Here is a 25375-nt window from a genome sequence, read left to right on the forward strand (position 1 = left end):
AGGTGATTTACTTTCCCATTTAGTTTTTAAATTTTTTTATATGATATGGTAAGTCTTCTGAGATTAATTTAAATAAAAAGTATATTCCTCTAGCAAACGAATTTTATGAAATTAAGATAAAACACAAGTACGCACTGTACAAAAATCAAAATATAGTAATAAATCAATTATTGTCAACCGTGTACCATTTCCTTTATTTCTCTACTTTTTACGAATTCAATTAGTTATCTGCTGTTGTCAGAAATTGTCGGAAAAGAAGGGACTAGTTTGCGAATATAAAATTTATTTACGCCCGCAAAAAAGTAAAGAAACCTCATTTAATATCCTTTATCATGCCATTGTAAGGAAACAAACACAGCAATAACTATGCCTTCATTTGAAAATGATTTCTTTCTTTGCTCAGAGCAATCATTGGAAATGAATGATATGAGTTGTACTGACGTAGAAAATCGATATTAAATTTACATACGCATAATATGTTGGAAGGCAAATTCATTAATGCTTATCAACTCGAAAGGTAATTGAATTTTATTTGAATTGCTGGAGAGAATAACTATATATAAATGTACATGAAGGCAAAGTTTGATTAGTTTGAATAAGGTGAAGTACACTCAGGACAAGTTAAGATATGTGCATACATATGTATGTAAGTACTTAGAAATGTATGGGTGTGGACCGTTTTTTATAAGGAAGCCGATAAGTTCGGCGGAATTTTAAAATGATTACGGATGACGATAAACTCTAGTTAAGCACTGGAAATAAGCAGAACTGGAATGTAAAGAACGAAGCAAAATGAAATTTAAATACAATTCTTGAAAATATTGGGTATGTTCGCTAGTTGGCGCTGAAAGCGCGTAGTTCTAGTTTTATTCGTCGCATCGGGTTATGCTATACCTTTTTGGAAAGCTCATTTCACGCGGTAATACGTGTTTGATTGATTGTCGTTTCTTTGAAGCCGTTCGTGAGTTATAACGTCGCAAACATGGAGCAAAATGGAGAGAAAATACAGCATATTTTACAGTACTACTACGATAAAGGCAAAAATGCATCTCAAGCCGCCAATAAAATTTGTGCAGTTTATGGACCCGATACAGTTTCCATTTCCACCGCATAACGATGGTTTCAACGTTTTCGTTCTGATGTAGAGGTGGTCGAAGATGCGCCACGCTCCGCAAGGCCTGTCGTCGAAAATTGCGATAAATTCGCTGAGTTGGTCGAAAGAGACCGGCATAGTAGCAGCCGTAGCATCGGTCAAGAGCTAGGCATGAGTCATCAAAAATTCGTTTCAATTTCAATAAAAAAAAATCAATAAAATACCGCGAGACTTTTTTGACAACCCAATATGGTATTTTATTGTAGGTATAATTTATAATCTCTCTCTTATTTAAATTTAAGACTAATTCCATTTCGTTTTATGTTAATTGTAGTTATCACAAACAGGTTTTACTTTAAATGGATTTATGGATCCAAAATAACGGTTTTAAGCTCAGAAATCGTTTTAAAATGACGATAATCCTAGAAAAACTTTTTCGCCAGTTATCCTCAGATGTTCTCAATAGGACTTACATAAGGAGAACAAGCGGACCATCCAAAAATAACGATATTTTTACGTTGAAGCCACGTTTTTGTTGACCTGGTCGTATGGATTCTTGCGTTGTTTTGCTGAAAAGAGAAACAAATTGAGAACGACTGTGGATATAAAGGGCAGCAGATTTGCTTCCAATACTTCCTGGTACTCGGAACTATTCATTCGGCAAGAAGAGAACACCAACAGTACAGTTCCGGAATTTGAAAAAACGACCGATACCATTGGTGAGCTTCCGCCGAAATTGTGCTGTGAAAAATATCGCGGCTCTCCGGTATCTCAAAAAGCCATACGGACAACCAATGTTGAACTTTTTCTCATCGGAAAAAATTACCTAGAAATAATATTAAAGTTTTTTTGTAAGCGAATTGTCTACTTTGCCGCAACCGTATTACTCAAAAATTTGCTTTTCTTCATTTCACCTGATACCAGTCTTTATTCATGTGATGTCATGCAAAACTGGAAGGAGAGACTTTATAGATAGTTTTCAAAAGAGGCTATTTCTGCATTTACTGACGCACAATGTTAGGATTTTGTTTTACCGCACTCCAAATTGTTGGAACAAATACATAAATTTGATTCCCTCTTTTCACTTTCCGTATTGACGTCGTTTTATTTGATAACTGTCGAAAAGCTTCTTTTTCCAGTCGCGTGTTAATATTTTTTTTCCGACCATAGTAAGTTCTTTGGCCATAATTATTTTTGTTACTCAGGTACTTTCACATCACTGTTACCGAGCTTCCCAAATTCCCAATGCCGCGATTGGACGAATCCTCAATGTTGCGTCAAGCGACATATTTATACCTAAAACATAAATATTTAAATGAATTGTAAAATATTGAATATTGAATTAATAAAAATTAAATTAATAAACTCTATTATATAAAATGATTACCCTAATAATGCGTTTGTAATCTATTACTTACTTTAATACTTACCTTAACATAAGCTAGTACACGAAACGAAAGATAATTACTTACCCATTTTTGTAAGACATACTTACATTACCACTAGATTAAGCCGTTAGTTAAAGATTTTGGTTAAGTGATTCCATAAAACGGAATAAAGAACACTCTTTGAATTGAACCGTGAAACCATACGCACACGTTTTAATTTGCCGGCTACTAATTACATTTATCGATACAGGCGATTTGGTGTTTTTGAATCTATAATCGCGCATCCCCACGTAAATTAACTTTTTTCGTATCTCAAAAAAGCTTGAGGTTTTTCACTCACCATTCAAAGGGTCTATAGCTCTCTTTTCTTTATCGTTAAGTATGAAATTTATTAAAATTAATTTAAAACTCTAAATGACACTAATCAATGTGAGGGAATGAATCACCGTTTTCAAAGCATTCCACTTACAATAAAAAAAAGTACCGTTAGAAAATATGTATTTTAAGGAATTGTTATAATTACCATATAGGTTTAAAATAAGATAATTCGTTTTTGGAATTCCTTTCAGTATTTCACAAAAATATAATGTCTTTATAGCAACGAAACAAAGTGTCTAAAACTCTCTCGTCTGTTCAATTTAATTTTTAACACTTGTTATGTTTTTTGATTCTTTTGGACTTCTTCAGCTATACAGACAGTGAACCTCTCAACGATAAATTGGTAAGAACTGGGTCTGATTTGTACTGCAAAATATTTTACCACCTACATTCAATTGCCTACATACGAATTCCTTTCCATTATTTTAATTTCATTCATTTTATCGGTCCGTCATTCATCAACTTCACCGCATACGCCAGCTTCACCACCGCGCTTAGCTGCACGTGTAACAATATGATTACGCCAGCTGAAAGCACTTAAGTTCCGCGTAATAATAATAATAGAATTAAAATATTGCCTCACAGCAGCAGCAGCAGCGGCACAGCCGAACGCTAGAAGCCATTGAGGGATGCTGAAAAAAGGTTACAGTACGCAATCAGACGGACGGACGATAAACGATGAAGTAACTAAAGCTCTTTCTCATGTGACGACACCAGGAGTGAGCATGCACAGTTATTTGTTGTGGCAACGCTCAGTGAAGCATTGCCAGTCACTTACTACTTTTTGTGCGACGAAAGGCAACCCGCCGGTGGCGTATACGTAACATTTGATGGCCAAACGCAATATTTAACTAAACAGCGACGCAGGTGTGATATAAAGTAAATGTATAAGGCCAATATAATTTTCACAGATGTCGTTTGTTTATATGTGAATATGTGTGTGCTTGCTGGTACTTACCCTTGCACCACTTCGCCCCGACGATTGGGATACAGCTCCGGATGTTGGCCATAGCGTAAATACACTTCCGTTTGTTGTTCTGCACGCGAATCAAATGTGAAATATGTCTGCAAAAAGGGAATGGAAGAAGAGAAGATACAGAATAAATGCAAGGCGAACATAGATAGACATTTTATTATATACATTTGTTTGTGTGGTTGTAAAGCTATTTGCAATTGAATAGTAAAAGTTTATCAAACACAGCTGCTTTGTACAGGGCTCATGCTAATGGAAATTTTTTTTTCTATTTGCAAGCACTTACTTGTATATACACTTATATGTGTATGCTATATTTTATTTTTTATACAGTCGTATTTTTTTCGATTTTGGTGAATTTTCGCTTTTCAATTACGGCTTGCATTTGCATTTGTTTACATATAATACAAACACCACCTAATCCTGCTTCAGTGACTGTCTACTTATGTTAATAAAACGTAAATTGAAAATTTTTATTGCACCCATAACGCGGCACTAATGTACAAACATATATTTCTGCTTATTAATCTTTTGTACTTTACACCGCTAAACAGCGTCCGCCAATACCCATAAAAGGTTGTGTAGGAATGGAGTAACTGCAAGGATAATAGGGGTCGAACCAGAAGTTACAAAATTTCAAGATCACGAAAAACTTAAACGCGTTAAAATAAATCAGTTAACTTATTACCAAATGCAAATTAATAATAATTTTCATCATATCCTTTTTATAGAAGCTTTTACCTTTTACCAAATCAATTCTTTTTATCGACACAAATTAACCTCAGAAATTTTCGGGTTCTTGAAAAATTAGGTTATCATTATCGCTACGCCAAATTGAACGTTTTGTTCTGTTTGCAACACACTTTTTCAAATACTGTTTCAACTTGTTTTATGTAATTACTTGATAATTTATTCTTATAGCAAACGATTTTTTCGTTTTGATTTCGATAACATTATAACTATATCTGGCATAATATATAATATCACAACAAAGAATTAAAAATTCGAGAGAGTATTTAAAGTGCATTGTAACTACAAATATTGAAAAAAATATTTGTAAGGCCGAAAATTCCACACGCTATATTGGTATAAGTTATAATATATGGTATAAGGGATGAAAAATACGTGGTAAGACATAAAGAAAGAATACAAATAGCAACAACATTAGCGTAGTTCTTAAAGCACGTCAAGTGAGACACTAAACTGAAGAAATAGTAGTCTTCTGTAATCAGGGCCATTCTAGGATACTTAGTAAGTTCCCGTTTTCACCCGACACCACAAATCCTGTAAAATTAAACTAAAATTCAGTCTCCAATATTAACTGCCCTTCAAGAGAAGAGGAAGAAAGGTGGACAAAGATACAAGGATAAGTTTCTAAATAGATGGGTCCAACTAGATAATCGAGTGGCAGAGATGCCTTTTTGGCAAAATTACGAAGGGCGTTCCAAAGTAAACCGGACTTAAAAAACAAAACAAACTGTTTTTTCGGCAAAATCAATTTATTTTATTCAAAACAGTCTCCTTCTGCTTCAATACAGCATTTTGCATTGTCCAAAAGCATGTCGAACGAGTGGTTTAGGTCATTGGCCGGTGTGGCAGCAAGTATGCCGGTACAAGCCTTTTGAATGGCCTCTATGTCTGCATAACGCTTTCCTTTTATGGGCAAATGCATTTTCGAAAGGAAAGAAGTCGCACGGTGCCATATGAGGTGAATGAGGAGAATGGTTAATGGTTAAAATGTGATTTTTGGTCCAATAATCGGTCATTCGTGCACTCTGCTACGGGATAGGCAATAATCGCCATTGTTTCATCAATTGAAACGTTTTGGTAAAAGTTGTATCAATTTTAAAGCAAAATTTAATGTTGGCTCTTTGTTCGAAGTTTATTTTCGCACCTATAACACAAACATGCAGACACTTAAAACGTAATAACTTCGCTTCCAATCAATCAAATGTTATGAAATTCTCACTGAACAACCGGTAAAGATAGCAGATTCTAATGCACCAGTCGACGTATATATGGCGCCCCCAGGGGTCTAGATTGAAAAAGTCCTGTTTATTTCCTTCCGACTACGAGATTACATCAGTATCTTCCATGCTGAGTTCACAGCAATTAAGGGGTCAGTACGGTAATCTGAGCTGTTTTTTTGTCATTTTTTTCATAGAAATTTTTATTCTACAACAGAACTTTTTTCACATTTCAGGTATTATAATTTTGGGGCCTTTTTCGAAACCTTCCAATGGTAATGAAGGTTTCTACATTAATTCTTAGGGTATAAGGGAACAGAAAATGCAAAAAAAAGGAGTGCTCCACTCAGACTACTGTTTTGTTGGTAGGCATACCAGTATTAAAAGGCTGTTGTAAAAGCTGTCCGGTGGTTAAAGATTAACTTTTTCCCGTTGCTTACTGGGATCCTCACCAGAACTCGATTTTCGTGATAACTAGTTCAGATAGTATGTAAAAAATACAAAAGTTTAACCTCCACCTTATACATATTATATGTATACAGTAGAAACTCGTTTATCCGGCCCTCAGTTATACGGATTCGCGATTATCCGGACTACCAATCGCGACCAATTTATATGTACCTACGTAGAAATTATGGAATCATGAACGTGTCGGAACTTGCATATTCCGCTCGCGCAGTGAGGGGTCGCTGCCGCTGCCCCGCGCGTTTTTCTGCGTGTGTTTGTTGTTGTGCCGGTGCACCGAGAGAAAATATATGCAATTCTTGCACCGTGCAAGGGGTTTGCAAGAGCGAGAGAATACCCCTAGAGTAATACTGTGAGTCTACTACAACTGAAACGAATTCGTGATATAGCAGCAATGAAGAGAAAAAGTTGCTTACGTTAAATGACAATTACCATTTTAAACCAAATTAAACTTATTACCTACCTACTTATTTCATGATTACCAAATGCAAATTACCAAATACATATTGTAGACAAATTATTCGTACATACGTACCTAAATATTTTATTGTATTTCATGATTAATGCTGCAGTTTAGTATTACGTATGTAGTGTAATCTAAGAAAATATGTACATACATACATAAGTAAGTGATCATTTCTTAATAAACATTGATTTTCGTTGCAGGATATGAATATCTATTTGTTTTTCTTCATACATTCGATTATCCAAATGGCTATCGACAACAATTAGTCCGGTTAATCGAGTTTCTACTGTATATGTGAATGTATGAGTGTGTGAGTAATAGAACTCAATGAAACATTATTTGAGCTACTAAGATATAATTAACCGTTCACCTTACTGCCCTTTGCACTCTTTCATAGGAAATGATGATACAATTAATATTAATAATACCCAACGATTACCCTACTCCTGCCCAACCGACTCTAAGGGCGCAATGCAAACGAGCAGAATTGGCCTAGTCATAAAGGATAGAGAGTTTAAAGCGTTGCGATCTTAATCTGCTCAGCTACAGAAACAAAAATTTCAACAGCCAAAATTAAGAATTAAATTAAAGTAAGTTTACTATTTTTTATTTATTTTTGTTACTTGTTAAGAATAGATAAAATAATTTTTTTAATGGTAAAGAGTGTGTCTGTCAAATCAATTATGCTGGAATGAGAGTTGAAATCGTGGCATATACGGCTAAATAATTCAATTAACTCAAAATTTGTCCTAGAAAATTTTAAAAGGAAAGGTCTCAATTGCCTGTTAGAGCGAGCGGGACCGTTAAAATTAATATCAGATAAGAGAGATGGACTACAGACTGACTTCATGAGTTTTACAAGAAATATTATATCAAGCACTCCCCTACGAGTATCGAGTGTGGGGAGATTTAAACAGTTGATATAAGGGGGAAGATTTAACGCCAAATGATTTAAGGCAAAAAGTAAAAATTGTTTTTGAACGGACTCTAACTAGGGTTCCAACACACAGAAACATATTAATATAGGTCTCACCAAAGATATAAAAAGATTTTTTGTAAGGAACATTGATTATGTTCGAAAAAGTGTCATTAAATATAACTTTTTGAGTTCTATTACTAAGATAAAAAGCAACCCATTTTAGAAATATTGGTTGAAAACCAAAAAGATCAATTTTATTCAAAAGAATTGAATGGTTTACTTTATTAAAAGCTTTACTAAAATCTGTGTATATAACATGAGTATGCTTATTCTCCCTAAAGCCCGTTGATACATTGATGTAACGGTCGGGTGCTGCAAGTAGGTAGCAGTAAATTACTGGCAATGCAAGTAACTACCACATAACTATATAAAACATATGTGCGTGTTTGTACATGCAACCGCTAATAAAGGCAGCTAAACAAGTGATTATGGGTTGTATATGTATGTGTGAGAATGTGTTAAAACTTAAAGTTGCGCTTAAGAATATGACCATGCGTGTATGACTTTGTATGTGTTGCTGGGTGAATCATTATTTTTAAAACAAAAACTGAAACTTCGGCGAGCGTTGGCAAAAAAAAAAACAATTAATATAGGAAATAACGATCACCCTAATGGACATATATCTTTTCGCTTATAAATATGTACCTGAAAGCTATTAAGATTATACTTTCTCTACCAATCTCACTCTGAACTATTTTAGACTTCCGCTCAGCAGTCTCTGCCACACTTCCATTTGCTTACTTTAAAATTTATAAACATTCAGGTGAGTGGCTCTCTACACCTTCTATATGTGTATGTATGTATTAGAAAGATTTCTTCATAGAAGTGTGAATATAAGGAAATCGCTTCACGTAATGGGCGCGCTGAGAAGTTCACAAATGTCTGTGTATCTTTGTTTTTTATTTATGTGCTGATGCCTGACATGGCATTGATTTTGTCGTTGGTAGTTGTGTATACAGCTTTGTTTTTATTATTTTTTCTCCCTTTATTTAGATGCTTCTATTCACACAGCACTTTTTTAGTCTTTATTGTTGTTGTGAACTGTCGTGTTATGCTCTCGAGCAATTTTTTATGTACTTTTAACATGAGCACATCAACACTAATACTGCAACATTCGCACACATACTTCCTCACAATAATTTTTAATGTTAATATGTATGTATGGGTATTTTAAGCGTATTGTTCGAGAGTGTATAAGGAGCATCGTAGAGAAAGAGGTACACCATGCAGCAAAGCCGGAAAGAAGCTACAGGCGTCAAGTCATTGAACTTGCCAGGTGAGTGTTGAGTGTTATAATCCAAACAACATACATGCACATGTACATATGTATGTATGTATGTATGTATATGCGTTGTCGGCGACGTGCATTTCATTGTGAATTCTTCAGTTACGCATACATGTGTACTTGGGTGAGCTTTACGGTGCAGGAGTGTATTGGAATGTTCGTATACGCATATGTAAGCTCAATAATTGTCTATTTAATTATTTAAAAAGTTTAAAGCTTTAAAACTTACTGCAAAAAATGTCAATATTAATTAATTTTTTCCATAACTGTGTCGTTTGCTTCTTACTTTAATTGCTTTTAACCCTTTTCACTTCTAAGTAAATTGATTCTGAGCACTTAAGTTATTAAGCTTTTTTTTACATTTTGGAGTTAACAAATAAAGAAATGTTGAACCAGTTTCGCCAAATTTTTCATAAGCTTTCATTTCATTGGTTATTTTAGTTTAAGCTATTGAATTCCATATTAATTGGTTTTGATTGTAATTTAGTTCGAAGCTACAGTACCACCAACAACAAAGTCGTGAAACTTCAACTTTTTTTATGACTTCGAAAATTTTTATAATAATCTGTATAAGCCTCAGCTTTATAAACCACTTTCACACTTGTGCAAGAACTGAAGCCAGTCAAATGTTTGAATGAGTCATCAAAAATTGGACTCATCGATAACACCGACCGACCGACCGACCGATGGCCGACAAATGAAAATTTTTTGATCGTTGTTTGTATTTGAGCCACAAATATCAAAATTTTCTACTATTTTAAACACGAAAACACCTACATATGTGCTCTATCACATCAGATATTTTTAAAAGGAGGAAAAAGCATTTTTTTTTAAATGTAAAGAAAAAATCAATAATCATATTACGAAAAAACATATTTGAACATTAAGGTGTCCGTTATTTACCAAATTGATTATTTTTTACGAGACACCCCCTAACTACACTGCCTAATTTTAGTTTTCCATCTGAAAAACAATATCAGACCATAAAAAGCCCTTAATTTTCATAATAAACCTTGCCCCAAACACGATACATTTCCCATTGAAATTACATGGAGTTTTGCCACTTTTCACAAATATTTTTTTTTTCTCTGGAACTTTCTCGTTTGTAGGAATAAAAAAGTCATATTCTTATATAGAATTGAATGCTCTACAAAAAAGTCTGGACAATTTTTCGATATACTCACTCCTTTAAAAGTTATTCAAGGTTAAAGTTAACTTCTGGGTTATTTCTGTAATTTTCGAACTTTTACAACAAATTGAATTTTTTTTTGTAAAATTCAATTCTTTATTCTCCAATGATCTCCTATGATTCTTCCTGACTAAAAAAAGGTACAAATTCTGCTTAACGTTTTCTATACAATGCAAAATACGAGTATGTATTTGGAGCTAAACGATGTTTTGCATGAAGTCTAGATCCAAGAAGTTGAGCAGATTTTTTAGAAAGATTTATAACTCTAACTAAATCATTTAATTGACCTTGAGTAAATTTCTGTGGTTGATTTAAAATTGGTTCATAAACTTCCGTCGACTCTTGACGCTGTAAATTATGTTCTGATGATGTTGAATTAAGATCAGATATTAAGCTTGGAAGGGTCACTGCCATGTCTGGACCATGTGGAATCGGCCGTGTAACTGAAGATACATTTGCGTAGACAATTTTATTTTTCTTTTTAGTATTAAAACCTTTCACATTTGTACTGCAAAAATAACAATCATCAATATGATTTGTCTACTCTCTCCATGTCATAGGTCTACCGAAAGGTAGAAATTGTCTTTTTTTGTTCTTTTTTTTAACCTGCTATGTGTGATACGATAAAATGAGGCATAATTTCGTGATCAGCACTACCAAATTAGTGGAAAAAAATAATCAGAACTTGAACAAGGAAAATGATGGCGGCCGGTGTAATAGGACAGACATATCCGTAGTCAGATAATATTGAATAAACGTTCCCCATTAAGTTTCTGTTTTTTTTTCTTTAAGTAAGGAACGTCAAAACGGATCACCCTTTACAATCGAACAAAATGTTATGTAATCGTTTGATATTAAAATATTATTTTTTTTTAATATTCCGTATTCGAAAAAAAAACATTTTTTGATAAACATTTTTCAAGCCTTTTAAAATTATTATTTTCTTTATGCAATGTTTCGAACAAAAATTTTAAGTGCTAAGATTACATTTAATCTCTTCACTAATCTAGCCCATTCTCACTGCCGTTGGACAGATGATAAAATAGATGTTTTTGCCATTCAATAACTCACATCGCTTATTATTTATTAAAAGAAAACATTATTATATAGTATTTTGTTATAAAAGATGTCTTCTTTTAAATATTTTCCATAAAAATTCGCCCATTACGCGTTTTTATATTTGGGAATATTAAAAGAAACTTTTTCTAAAATTTATTATTAATAAAAACACTGTGCAGCCATTAACATAACTAATAGAAATAAGGTTAAAAGAAACTTTTTCTAAAATTTATTATTAATAAAAACACTGTGCAGCCATTAACATAATCATCTTCACCAACAGCTTCCGTTGCCTTTAATTTTAATTTCAATGTTTATTATTTGAGCTTTCAGAAGTGTGCCATTGTAAACAATGGAAAGCATTATAGTAAGCTCACCTTACCTTAAATGGAACTTTCATTTAAAACACGCTACAGAGTCATGGATGGGCACCATCAAATCCAGGCATATCATAACTAGTTCATAGTTCATAGTTCATATAGTATAATGGAGAGAGAAAATTAAAACGGAAAATATTGTCAAAGGGTAGCACAATATCACAGCAGCAGTCCGCTTGCTGGATCACCATTAACAAATTGGTCTTTACACAAACCAAAACCCGCACTTCTGATACACGACCATTCGCGTCACGCGACTGGTCTCTGCATGTCAAAGACGTAATTCATGCGATTATACTCGTACCCGCCAATAAACTATGTGCTTGTATGCACAGTTAAAGCGACGTTAGCGGTAAATTCTGCAAAGATACAGCTGGCAGAGATTATCCACTTTTGATGGCTTCACAACACGCCCTTTCCCACATGAACAAGCATATAAATATTGCCCAATATGTACTCGTATTAACTGATATATGGTTACCTGTGCTTATACATGTTCTTCTTCTTGCACTTCTTAAATCTTTATTTCAACTGCCTTGTCCGAGTGTATATGCAAATGCTCGTCGGGACTTCTTCTTTGGCGGCATAAATTAATGATTGTTACCGATTTATGCAGGCGTGTGAATCACACTCATCCATTTACATGCGGATTGATAAAAAATGGAACGACAGTACTTTAAGTACAACTGAGTTACAATATTTGCATGCAGAGGTAAAATATTACTGAAGAAAGTTACAAAAGCTGTTTACTTCAAAAGGAATACAGAATGCTGGTACCACTAATACCATAAAAACTTGGACTGAAAGCTCTTGAGGTTTAAAGGAGCAAACTTGTTTTGAAATTTAATGCTAAAGTCAAGTATATAATTTTTAATTTATTTAATATTAATACTATTAATAACTAAGAGGGATTCCTTTTATATTTCGGTATCTCCCAACCATCCGTTTTGAATTCATCAACCGCCTCTTCAACCTTTAGTTTTATTTTATGTACGATAATAAAATAAGTCATTCGGTGCCAAGTCAGAATTATACAATGTTTTGTAAGTTAAAAAATGCAATTGTAGGGGTATAACTACGACATGTCCAGTTTTTGGAAAAAACAGGCAACCATTTGCACAGATTTTGATTGTTTTCCCGTTTTTAAAGGAAGCAAATTGGTTAAGTTCAGCCGATCTCAGATATATAGATGTATAAACTCACAAAGTCATTTAAATGCTTTGCAGCCTTTGTTTGATAATAACCTTCACGGTGGATCTCCTACTGCAACAGCCAGCGGAACTCCTTTCATAACAATGGTCATCGTGTTGTGAGCATCTCTTCATGGGCGTTAATGACGTATGTGAGTGGCGTGTCAATATTTAATAAGTCGCTAGCGTAAATGGCATTTCGCGCTTAACGATGTGGCGGTGGGGACGGAAATAGCTCCACAGTCACGGAATCTAGGTGCTTGTGGTATTCAAAATTATCTGATTCGGTGGCTGAGGAATAAACATACATATTAAAACTTGGTTATAGTTTACAACGTGGTGCTGGCATTAATATGCTTTATTACACAACAGTAATGTTTTCATTTTAAGTTCTGATATAATACGAATCAAAAATCGGTTGCGGAACACAGATTTATAGTATATATTTTTTTCTTCCATCATTTAAGCTCATTGTGGATAACTTAATGTTCAGTGCTTCTATAGATGTTTTTCTATGTATGCTAATAAAAGAGTAGATGCGATGTAGGAAGCTTAATCAAGCAATTTTATTGTAAGAAAATGGTTTTGAGTGAATTTTTCGAAATATTATCCATCGTCATTCACTACTTTTCCCATTTTTATGGCAAAACTCGAATACCATTACGCTAAAATTTTTCCTCTTGTGATGCAATCCAAAGATCAAGCCATTTTCCAATTGGCGTCATCCATAGAAGTGGCTCCAGTGGGCATTGTATAAGGCAGGTCTAGCTGTATACAAGTGCAAGTTAAGGAAAGAGAGCCTCGTGAAGAGCATTCTGCGGAAGTTTATCAATATACCTCATGGTTGCGCTCCGCTGAAGAAGTGCCATTGGGGGAGCTTCGAGAGGGCTTTACAGCCTTCCCCGACCATTTCGATGAACGTCATCTTACCTGGGCGTCGAATTCATTTAAACCCTTCAAGTTCTTGAGCCGTGCCGTTTTTCATTCCATCACCTCACAACACCAGCGCAGGACACCTCATATAACGCCATTACCACATTAATATATCCAGAGTAAAGAAGTGTAGAGGAATTCAGCGAGGTATGTTCGAAGCTAGCAATAAAGCCATCAGCCGTGCTGCACACGCTCCACAAATATGTTACATTTCACTCTACATGTGCAGCGTGTTACTTGCTCCTGTAGCACACGTACAGGTGTATGTGTGTGTTGAATCGTTTTATGTCATCATCATCGCTCTTTATCGTTTTGCCGCATGGCATTACGTTGCTAATTTACCGTCGAATATAATCGAATAAATTAAGAATCAGCCACCAGCAGCCGACAAGTCACTCCAACCAGCAAGCAGAACAGCGGGCAATAAAAACAGCAACAGCAACAACCTTAGTTGCGCTCATTCAACCAACCAACCATTCATCCGCGTTGAGTCATCATTAAATCGCTGCGGCAGAGTCAGGCCATCGCTGTCAGCACCAAGGTCCTGTGGTGATGTGAGCCGCGCTTTCCCACGGATTACCGTCAGTCGACGTGTGCACTACTTTATTTGCAGATATCATTTCGAATTATTGATTTTCGAATATTCAGTTGCCACGTAGTGTAAGCAAAATAATAAAATAAATTTCAAATTTTTCGCCCGCCCTGTTGCATAATTATATTGCCACTCACACACAGATGTGAAAGCGCGCCGTTACTTGCGCTCATGCAATTGCGGTTGGTGGCACACGTTGCTTGCTGTCGGAGCGCGCTTACCATACTGCTCGCTAATTGTTGGCAATGATGCAACTTTGTTTCAATATAAATACACACTCACACATACAGTATGGTCATTTACTTACTGTGCATGAATAGCATGCATATATGTATGTGAGTGTGTGCAGCCGCTCATTGTGGGCGTAATACAATATTCTCATTATTTTCACTTCTTGCAACCGCGTACCACCAAATGGGCGTCACTCTGTAATAAGTAACTAACCAGCCAAACAGCGAAACAGCGTGCCAGACTGTCGGACAGGCGAATGTCCGCCTGTCTTAACCACAGGCAGCCGTGGCTCACAATCACACTCACGGTCACACTCTGGTCTGTCATTATCTTTCAAATAATCACTTTTCATTGAAATTTCCATATTTTGTATTAATAGGGACTTATGATATTAATCAAGAAAATATTACCACATTTTATGTATGCATGTAAGTTAAGTATCTTTATGGCAATACGGAGCCTGCAGGTAAAGGGTGTTCATCGCTAATAGTCGATAGCTCATAAGTAGCTTCTATTTCGATTGAACTGTATTGGTATGGATAAGCAAATCTCGATCCATTTAGGGAACAGAAAGTCTATTCGAGATGCATGAACGCCACTGTGTGATCAAAATGGCGCTCCGGTTCGGAATTAAAGTCAAAACTATCATTGTGACATGTTTTTATACCCTGAACAGGATATATTAAGTTTGTCACGAAGTTTATAACACCAAGAAAGAAGCGTCGGAGACCCTATATGTTATATATATAAATGATTTTCGTCGGTATTTTAATGCGTCGGCATTTTGAATTTCGGTATTTTAAGTATATCCCGAATAACGCCACCTTTTCTTTATTTGTCGGTATTTTGATTTGTCGGTGTTTTGATTTTTCGGAGATTTGATTTGTCGGTATTTTGACTGTCGAGATTCTAAATTTCGAGATTTTGATTCAACGTAGCATAGGCAGCGGCGAGTGTATGAGACTGAGGGAAATTTTCAAGAAAGTGCAGTGACCTCAAAAAAGCGATAAAGCCGAGCAAAACTTCGTGCTTCAAGATGCTATACGACAAAGTGGGCGAAAACCCCTGGAGCGAAGCATATCAAATCGTAATGGGAAAGATAGGAGGGATAAAGGGACAACCACCGACTTGTCCCTCGTTGCGTAGGAATGTGGAAGAAACGCTATTTCTTAAGCAAAGTCAAGAAGGCGGAACAACCACTGCAGCAACTGCGCCAACCGTTGCACAAAGTGCTACACCAATCATTAGGGCCACAACCTCGCCGCCCGACAAGCCTCAGCAACGTTGTCGCCACCTTGCCACAGATACAGCGTCTCCTAGGCTAACTAGCCCTAGGAGGGCCGGGATGGCCAAATGAGCCTCAACGTACCACCCCAGCACACAACCCTAGATAGATGCACAACACCGACACACCGCATTCATCATTTCATAATACACATTCCACATCACTTCACCACACATCATCCACAATGTCACCGCTACAGCAGATATCGCAGCTGGCCAACACCCCACACCAACATTATCAAAGAGGAAAAACGAGTAATGGGCCGGCCTCTTTTTGATATCACGATCACGGAAACAACGACCGCGCGCTCGACCTCTTCTTTATTAGATATTTAAACAAAAAATGTATTAAAGTTGTGCTTCTTTTTTCAAAAACTAGTAATATTAATTAATAAATAATTATGATAATAACAAATAATTTATTGTACTATACTTTCGCCGGAAAATGAAAAACAGGTAGTTTTGTTATTTACGGTTAGTGATATATATATAAATTGTTCACATTGCCTTATACACATACCTGATCGGTAAAATTATCCGTGTGGAAGAGCACTTTGACATAGTTGGTCTCACTGATGAAAGTCTGTGGCTGCTCGGCCTCGCCACAAAACATTCCGGGCTCACGGCGATTGGATACATCAGTCTTCGCATTGCCGTCCACAATCTGGTGCGAAAAAATACACAAATATTTAAGTACACCTAAAGAAGTAAACACGGAATAAAAAGCAAAATACGCTATATTAAAAAGAGAAGTCAACCCTGCCCTGCTAAAATCCGCGTCTCTCAAAATACAGCCGCAAAACACGTAAGGGTAAAGACGTGCTTAAATTTCTAAAATGTTTATCTTTTTTACTTTGGAATTTTGCAATTTTCAGTAATTTCATTCACATCCACTTTTTTTTGCACTGCCTTTGCAGTTGAGTGCATATCGGGGAAACATATCAATAACGCTTTTACTAGTTGCTTGTTGCTCTAGATCAGTGGTTCCCAAACTTATTTTGTCTACCGCCCACTTTGAGAATAAATATTTTTTTAGCGCCCCCCATTTTTTCACCTATTTAAAAACCACTATAACTTCAAATTAATTATTGTGACCTATATATGTATATTAACGGAGAATTCTAAACGAAACTTTTACTATAACCAGCAACTTGAAACCTGAGCGCAGTAGGTAACATACAACGGCGCTTAGGTCTCAAGTTAACTCTTACGGGCTCCACCTGCCAATAAGAATGATTATTGAAACACAACTTTATAGTATTAAAACAGAGAATTAGTTTGTTAATATCAGGTTCCTATTTACTCAAGAACAGTCGCAAGTCGCCACGTTCGGCAAGCAAACGATTTCTATTTTTAGTAAGCAGTGTTGTCACAGCACTAAATCCATGTTCACACAAATATGACGATGGGAATGCTATCAACAATCGTTGAAGGCTTGACCACAATCCAGGGTACAATTGCGAGATCGGTTTTTGTAGCCAAAATTCTTGGAACCATTTTTGAACTTGATTTTTATTTCTTCGTTTGTTGTCAATTCTATAAGTTCTTCTTCCAGCTGAGGTGACATTGCTGTGTTGACATTTGAAAACGGATCCAATACCCAGTTTGATATCTTTAGTTTCCAAGAACTAATCTATCATTCAAAGAGCTGTTGCGGATTTTATTGACTGCTTTGATGACATATGTATTGCAGTGATTGAAATAGTTTTTCACTTAAGTTTCTAGCAACTAAATGTTGTCTATGAATAACGCAATGTACGCCAAGGACTTCTGGAATTTTATTTTTTAAGTGCGCTATTAAGCCTTTATGGCACCCTATCATAGCCGGAGCGCCATCCGTAGCAATTGAAATAATATTTTTCAAAGGAATCTCTTTCTCATCGCAAAACTTTTCCAATATATTGAATATGGTTTTACCTTTTGTATCGGGCTTTAAATTTCTAGCAAATAATAGTTCTTCACATATTTTCTCATCTCTACGCCTCTTTCTACACAACGCCTCCATTTTCTTTCTGGGTCTCTTACCGCCCCCATTGACAGCCGCAGCGCCCACAATGGGGCGTTATCGCCCACTGCTCTAGAGTAAGCTAATAGTATAAAGCATACGCAACTATATTTAAGTATTTTTTCACACTCTGCTATTGCTCCAGCAGTCTCATATGTTATAATTTAAGTAGTCGGTCCCTAATAAAAATAAATAAAAGAAAAACCAAAAAAATTATAGTGACTACCAAATACTCAACCCAAAGAACTACATAGTGACAAAGTAAAGCCACAAAAATAGAAAAAAAACTTTAGTCCACCAGCAGGCGCCCGTAGACTGGGTATAGAAGTGCATCACCCAAATGCGCTTCAAGTGCTTTTCACTTCTGGTCGATCCCATAGAGCTGAGTACTCATAAATTACAGAATGCGTTTGCTGTTGCTGTATTTCTTCAAAAAGGACGTAGCGTCCAATACGCTTGTCCGCGTCCATAAATCAAATTTTTCCAAGTGGTGGTAGTTGCTTTCAAAAAGTGGCGCATGCATATGAACCACTAGAACTTACTGCGTGTTTTCAGACAGCGCAAATACCAAAAAAAAATTTGGTGCAAAAAATACAAGTTGTTGCGGTTGAAAATATATCAAAAAACCCCACAAACAATCTGTTTACTTGAGGGAAAATATTTGCTAACGCCACTTTTAATATTGGCTCGCCATGCAAAAGTATGCCATAAATCGCGTGGAGTGCTCGCCAGCGTCTCTAACCACCGCTCTTATACTCCCTTTTACACTTAATACAATATATGTAGATACATATATTATTCAATTTTCCAGTCTTTTCTCCCCACACACAACACGTCACACTCACCTGTAAATAGCCGCCCTCGCAGTGTGTAGCGTTCAGCAGTGTGCCAACTTTAAATTTTTTAAAACGCAACCGCAATACAAAATCCCGCGGTGCACCTTTCAGTGTACGGAAACGGTACCAACAGGTTAACGGCCGGCCTACATTGAGGCTATTCACCTCCGGCGAACTGACATCCTCGAAGATGTCCACCGTTTTATTGCACTGATCCTTGGTGAGGTCCGCTGCGCCGCTGCCTGCAATGAGGTGTAAGAAAAGTGTAAATAAAGTTGAGTTCCAGGAAGTATGAAGAAAAGTTAATATGCCAGCACTCGTATATAATAAAAAGTGGGAAATTAACGTAAGGTTGACACACTTTTAGGCGCATTAAAAATATTATAAGCACCTAAGTGCGTACTGTTGTTGAAATTGTATAACTAATTACGTATATTCAAAATTTAGATTTCCAGAGACTCCAGAAGAAATAAGTGTATGAATTTAACATACTTTAAGGAATACTTTATGTAATCTCGTGACGAAGGACTACGTTTGTCCCTGCTCTATTTAAATTAAAACAAATAAAATATATCATATTTGTAGTTTTAACGGATTCTTTCATATTTTTAAACGAGACTAGTAGAATAAATGTTTTTCAACGTTTTCCGAAATAATTTAATTTGAAGACGCTGGACAGCTTAGAGTAGATTACATATTTGTGGATTTGCATCGCTTTCGTATCAGATTATGTCTAACGAAGAATTATTTGCAATATGTTCAGCAATGTATGTATATTTGAAATGCAAAGAAATAACGCACGTACATAACATATATACACTAGACTAAAGATACTCATAAAATTATATATTACTTTTGAAGTTATTGAAGCTTAAAATCTCAAATTATATATATACAGTGGTCACGAACCACGAGATCAAAATCAATCGCAAATTGTATTGCTTTGTAGCGCTCTCCAATAATTACTTAAAATATACTACTATTTGCATGCGTTTAGTTGAAAAACTAATTTATTTTTTAACTAATAAAAAACATTTATTAAAACTCTATTTCACATATATAGGGTGATCCGTTTCGAGAAGTCCTATTTTTTTTTTTAAGAAAAAACACAGAAACTTAAACATTTAATGGAATATTAAGTATTATCAATAAAACATCCTTTGAAAATTCTCTCTTTCAAATATTGACCGCGGCTACGTCTCGGACGGTCCATTCTTTGAGTTCAGTTTTCGATGACTCGTTCGAGCATTTCGACTGGTAACTCAAATATGGTCAAATATTATCCAATTATGAATGCTGGGTTTCAAGATGGTGTATGTGATGATGTTGCTAATAGTACCCTCCATAGCCCAATTATGTTGACCATAAGTTGAGCGAAGCGCACGAAACACATTCTTTACAGAACGTGAATTTCCGGAATGAAGTTGAACGATTTATAAACATTATTCAATCAACTTTCAAGGCAGAAATAAAAAAAGATAGCCACAAGATTTTCTACAAATGGCAAACATTTTAGCCCAATTTTTTTTAACAAAAACTTTTTTAATTAAAATCTAACCCATTTGTTACCCAACATCCCAACACAATCGAAACAACTTTCAAAAATCGCTGCATACTTTTGATCGCATTGTCCGCTTTTCTTGTCATTTTCATTATTAAACGAGCGGTGGAGCATGCTATGTGGCGCGCAAACTACTTTTAGCTCCAACCGTCCAATTCAGTTTGTCAGATTATGCATCATATCATTATTTAAAATAATTAAAATTTTTTCAGGCGTTCAACACAGCGCTTATGCAATTCAGCGCCATTACAGGCACTCAATGGGTCGTGTGTAGCATACCAAATTGTTGGCTATTTGCTGTTGTTGTATGTTCCGTTTTTTCGCCGCTGATGAACTTCATCATTGTCCTTAAAGAACATTGTGCTGAATTTGTAATTCACGTTGCATTCTTTTTTTGTGAGTTTTTGCCACATAAACCCCGCGACGCGTACACAAAACTGCTAGCAGCTATATACAACTCCTCTGCGGTCCATGTATTGAAACTACAGTGCATAGCACTCAACCGATTGAGAATAGTATGTCGCAGTGCCGTTTTGTATGGCACAAAGAAATATCGCAATTGTTAACAGAAGAAGAAGCAGTCGCTTCCTATTTCTTTGCCTCCCTCCTCCTCCTCCGATCTTAAACACTTTCAAAAGCATTAAGTCGCCTGCCCTTCAAAATTTAAAAGAGCTGAGTGATTTTTTTCACAGTTCGCTTTGCCATTTCCAGAAATTTAAAAGGCGCCACGCAGCGACAAGCGCAAGAATAAGCGTGCTATGAGCATAAAAATGTGTCAAGCAGTGGAAATATTTTCCGAGTTTATTGCTTGGCGGTTTCTTTTGGTTAAACGGTGAAGAACTGGATTAAATGAGAAAATTGATTTTAAAAGTTTCTCTTGACATGACTTTGAAGTTGGTAATCTATGCCCTAAACTCTTGATTTCGAAATATTTATTACTAACGCTAATTAAACAAAAACACTATCTACCACTCTTTGTTCTTCTTTCGTCATTTATCGAAATGATCTCAAAAATAGCAGCAAATTTCTTCCGAATATTTAGGTATTACATTTGCTTTCACGGTACTCTCACAATTTCCTATCAGAGAAGCTGATGCTCGCTCGATAATGTGGGTCCGTTCGTAGTGCCTTTAGGCCATCAGGTAAAGTAAAGTTAAACGACTGATCCCTCAGGATGGTGGGAAATCACAATTAGACTTTTACGTACAGATGGATATTAACTATCGTTAAAACGCCTAAACATTTCAGAAATCTGCTTAGGCATTTTATTTTTATTTCCGCCTGCTTGTCTAAAGCTATTCTAAAGTTTTTGCCTACTTATGGAAAAGTTGGGTCATTCGAGTTGAAAATTTTGCGATGATTCTAGCTTTTCCAAGCAGCTGATGCAGCTGGTACACAGTAAGATGTTCCGTCTTATCGCATGAGTCCCGATCGGGCAATGTTCAGTTTGAACGCTTACAGTATGTGATAGGTGAATGTTGCCAAGAGCGAAGAGTTCACTAGATCACTTACAATTTACCCTGGGACATAAAGGCCTTGCGACTACACAGCTTCTAGTAGTTGACTAATGTTTGCTGAACGGGTCTGAGGCCCAACAGTCCAGTAGTAAATTACAAGGGGCCAATGGAACCTCTCATTCCGTAGTGGTTGAGACTTGACCTTTTCCCTACAGCTTCTTGCAATACCACTTTTGTTAGTCACCCAAACAAGACTAATCATATAATAACTATGCTAGAGAAAAGAATGTAGACATCCCTTTACTAGTATTGATTACGCATTAAGGAACTCAGGGCTAATATTGCCGCCCTAATTTCACAATAAATAATCGCCACAATACGCTTGAGCTGATAATATGTTCCTGACTGTTTACTCCTCCACCAACCCTTCCGCAAGTTTTGATCCATTAGTATTAAAGCTCACCGCCCCTACTTTGGTTTAACGCTGAAATTTAATGATGAGTTTGATCTTAGCACCATGTGCTTCATATAATGACTTTCAATTCTTTGATTACTTGGTTATAACGTAGAACTTAATTACTTGTTAATCGATTCAAATAAAAGATATCAGACAGCTTTTTATTAAAGTAATTTCCAACGGCATGGAGAAGCTCCAAATAACATTACTTTCTTCGACAATCGGCTTAACGTCTGCAATAGTATGCCTATTGTCTAAAATTTTGCATCGCTAATTTATACTTACATACGCATAAATAGCATTTCACTTTTGACCTTACGCATAATGAGCTATTTTAACTTATTGGTTGCTAAGCATTACAACATATTTATATTTCGAAATCGCTAAATTATGCTGTTGCCAATTTGCAAATTGTGTGCGAACAGGAGCAAAAACAAGCCACACGCATCAATATATTTCTTTTGTATGTTTATTTGGTTTTTAATTGAAAGGTTGGGATTTATGTGAGCCAATGCTTACACAAATGTACTGTTAGCAGTTTTTTCTTAACATTGTGGGCTGGCTGCTGCTTGTGGTCTGTCGGCATAACCCTTTATCGGCACCTTTGCTTCAGCACCGCGCAACAATTGTCCTCATATGGAACTCAAGGCAACAACCAAATCTAGTCATATTACTAATTCAGCAAGCAAAATAGAAAATAAAAAAACGCACGTTCATGTGATAATAACAGGCATTAAGCGACATTTACTGCAACATAACGGACAGTGTACTTAGACACCTCTAAGAAAGCCTCTCCAAATATGAGTTTTTAATTGTAATGGGAAGGTCCTCCGCCTAACGGTTTTCTATTTTTTCTTATTATTAGATAGAAAAATTTATATCTCGTTTCCAACTACTTGAAAAAATATCTTGTTAATTAGGTTTTGTAGGAAATTGAATGCTCTAAAACAGGGATGGGCACATTAGCCCTCAGTGGCATTTTGCATATGTATTTTTGGCGCTAAATAAATTGCATCCATTACCTTTAAAGCGCCTTTAGGTATGAAACGCTGCAGCAGTGACGCTTAGTAACGCATTTCTATACCGGCTTAACGAATGCAACAAAACGGACAATTGTAACTACAGCAGCAAAGCCAGTAGTAATAACAAAAATAGCAAGTAGAAAAATGTTTACCACTACTACCGCGGTATTATCTGCCACTTAAGCCGCTGTTGTGGCAGGCTCATGTGTGCGGCAAGCGCTCTTGACGCTGCAAAGCGATGTAATGGCGATGGAAATGCCTTCTGGGTATGTGCCTAGTCAACTCAATTTGAATTTTTAGAGTTTTGTGAAATGTTTTTTTGTGTATGTGTTTGTGCGTGTGTACCGCCCTTTGTGAATATTTCTAAATCGCTACACAATCGGACATTGCGACTATTTTTAATGCTAAACAAAGCGAGTGAACCGGCGAGGGAATAAAGCTCGACATGAACTAATACTACCAAATCCCACAAACCGAAATGAAATTAAAATAAAACTAAGTAATTCATTTGAGTTGCAATTGCCATAGTGAATTTAATGTGATGTGAATTTAAGGCTATATGCGCTACACACACACTTGGAAGCAGATATAAGTAAAGATAGTTGTGTGTATGTTTGAAGATACAAGAATGTCTACCTATATGTATGTACGTTTGCACGTAGTATATATGTATGCTTTTAAGTGGTTAACAGTGTCGGCATTTGCGGCGACAAAGCTGCGGTGGCGCGACTGCCGCAATCACAGAACAACTACCAACACAACACTATAACAATAACAAGAACAATTACAATTATTTCAGGCGGCGATGCTCCCCCTGTTTCCGTGCACAGTCTGATATTGATTCAACGAAATTAAAATGTCCTCAAAAATTTACCTCTAAACAATTCACAAATTCTAGTCTAGAGGCCTTTCACAACTAAACTACCCAAAGTCGGTGTGAGTCTGCCTACTATACGGAATGAAAAAAACAGTGGAAAGGCATCACGATCGCCAGGACAAATTCTTATTGTTGTCACTGTAATATCAGTGGTTCGTTGAGACCGGAGAGTTTACATCTATTTCTTCCTAACTATAATCATTTCTGTTTTCGCTGACAATGTTGATGCATTCGTAGCATTTCCATGAATAGAGCTGATCTGTTGCTTAGGCGGACATAGACAGATAAAAGCAGAGAGACAGTATAGCGTGTGTAAAGACGGCTATTAGTAACCTCCTGTTTATTTGATTGTCCTTTAAACATTTCGAAATAAGGAATACTAACACAAAAAAAAATTTTCTATTTCATTATTTAAGAAAACAAATTTGAGGGAAATTTATGAGAATTTGACATTTTAGCTTTATGGAAGATCCCTTAAAAAGAAAAATGGCCTAGTTGCTTGTGAGGTTTTACCGCTATTAGCTGCATTAAAACGTCTAATATTTGTAGTACAACGAAACTTTGAGAACTTTTCTATCGGCCAGAAAGTTCCAATAATTGTTTCAAAGTATTTTATATTCAAAAGTGAGGAAAAGTATTTTAAGCCTTAAGTTCGCTCGCCATACCAACAAGTATTTAAAATATAGATGAATTTTTAGAAATTTTCTCGAAAAGTGTAAATATATATCGAAAATACAAAATTTATGATAGACTATTAAAGGATTTTTTTATTAATATCGAAGCATGATAATTTAAAAAGTTTTATACTGGTGTACATTATTAACCAACTGAAAGTAAGTAGAAATTTTGAACAAACAAGTAATGAAATTTTATATGATTATTTTAATAACATCAAATAGTGATCAGAGCGGGGTTAGGAAATTTCTAAATTAAATTGCCTGACTGGGAAGATACCAGTGCGAAACAAGTGAAGAAATTTTTTAAATATATATATTTGGACCTTAATTGAAGTATTTGTTGAATGAAGATATTAGCAAATTGAAATATTACGATTGGATGAATATGCATACTCCCTAGGCTTTGAAAAGATAAAATTCTCCTGGGCTATTCCCATTTGGAACTTAATTATTTTCAGTAAACACTGTCAGATGGAGTCATGTGTAGAAGTTCACGCAAGTGAGGAAAGTTCTCTGATCGCCATTCACTTGGGAGTGGCCAGAAACGATTCTTTTACATATGACTCAAGCAGCTCACGACTTCCGGTCTTTGACCAAGTATCCTCTGGGTAGCCTAAGAACATCCGTTTGAAGG

The 25375-nt window shown here is 35.8% G+C and overlaps 1 protein-coding gene across 2 annotated transcripts in view; it reads right to left on the bottom strand.

Moving 5' to 3' along the window:
* LOC115066614 (uncharacterized) overlaps positions 1–25375 on the bottom strand; it is a 317677-nt gene that overhangs the window by 59641 nt on the left and 232661 nt on the right. For both annotated transcript variants that reach the window (XM_049452080.1, XM_049452081.1), the window contains exons 3-5: positions 18700–18932; positions 16370–16513; positions 3818–3924 (exon numbers count right to left, since the gene is read on the bottom strand). In XM_049452080.1, coding sequence (XP_049308037.1) covers positions 3818–3924; positions 16370–16513; positions 18700–18932 — 484 coding nt within the window. The remainder of the gene's footprint in view (positions 1–3817; positions 3925–16369; positions 16514–18699; positions 18933–25375) is intronic.

The sequence above is a fragment of the Bactrocera dorsalis genome, chromosome 3 (assembly GCF_023373825.1).
Source record: "Bactrocera dorsalis isolate Fly_Bdor chromosome 3, ASM2337382v1, whole genome shotgun sequence".
NCBI lineage: Eukaryota > Metazoa > Arthropoda > Insecta > Diptera > Tephritidae > Bactrocera > Bactrocera dorsalis.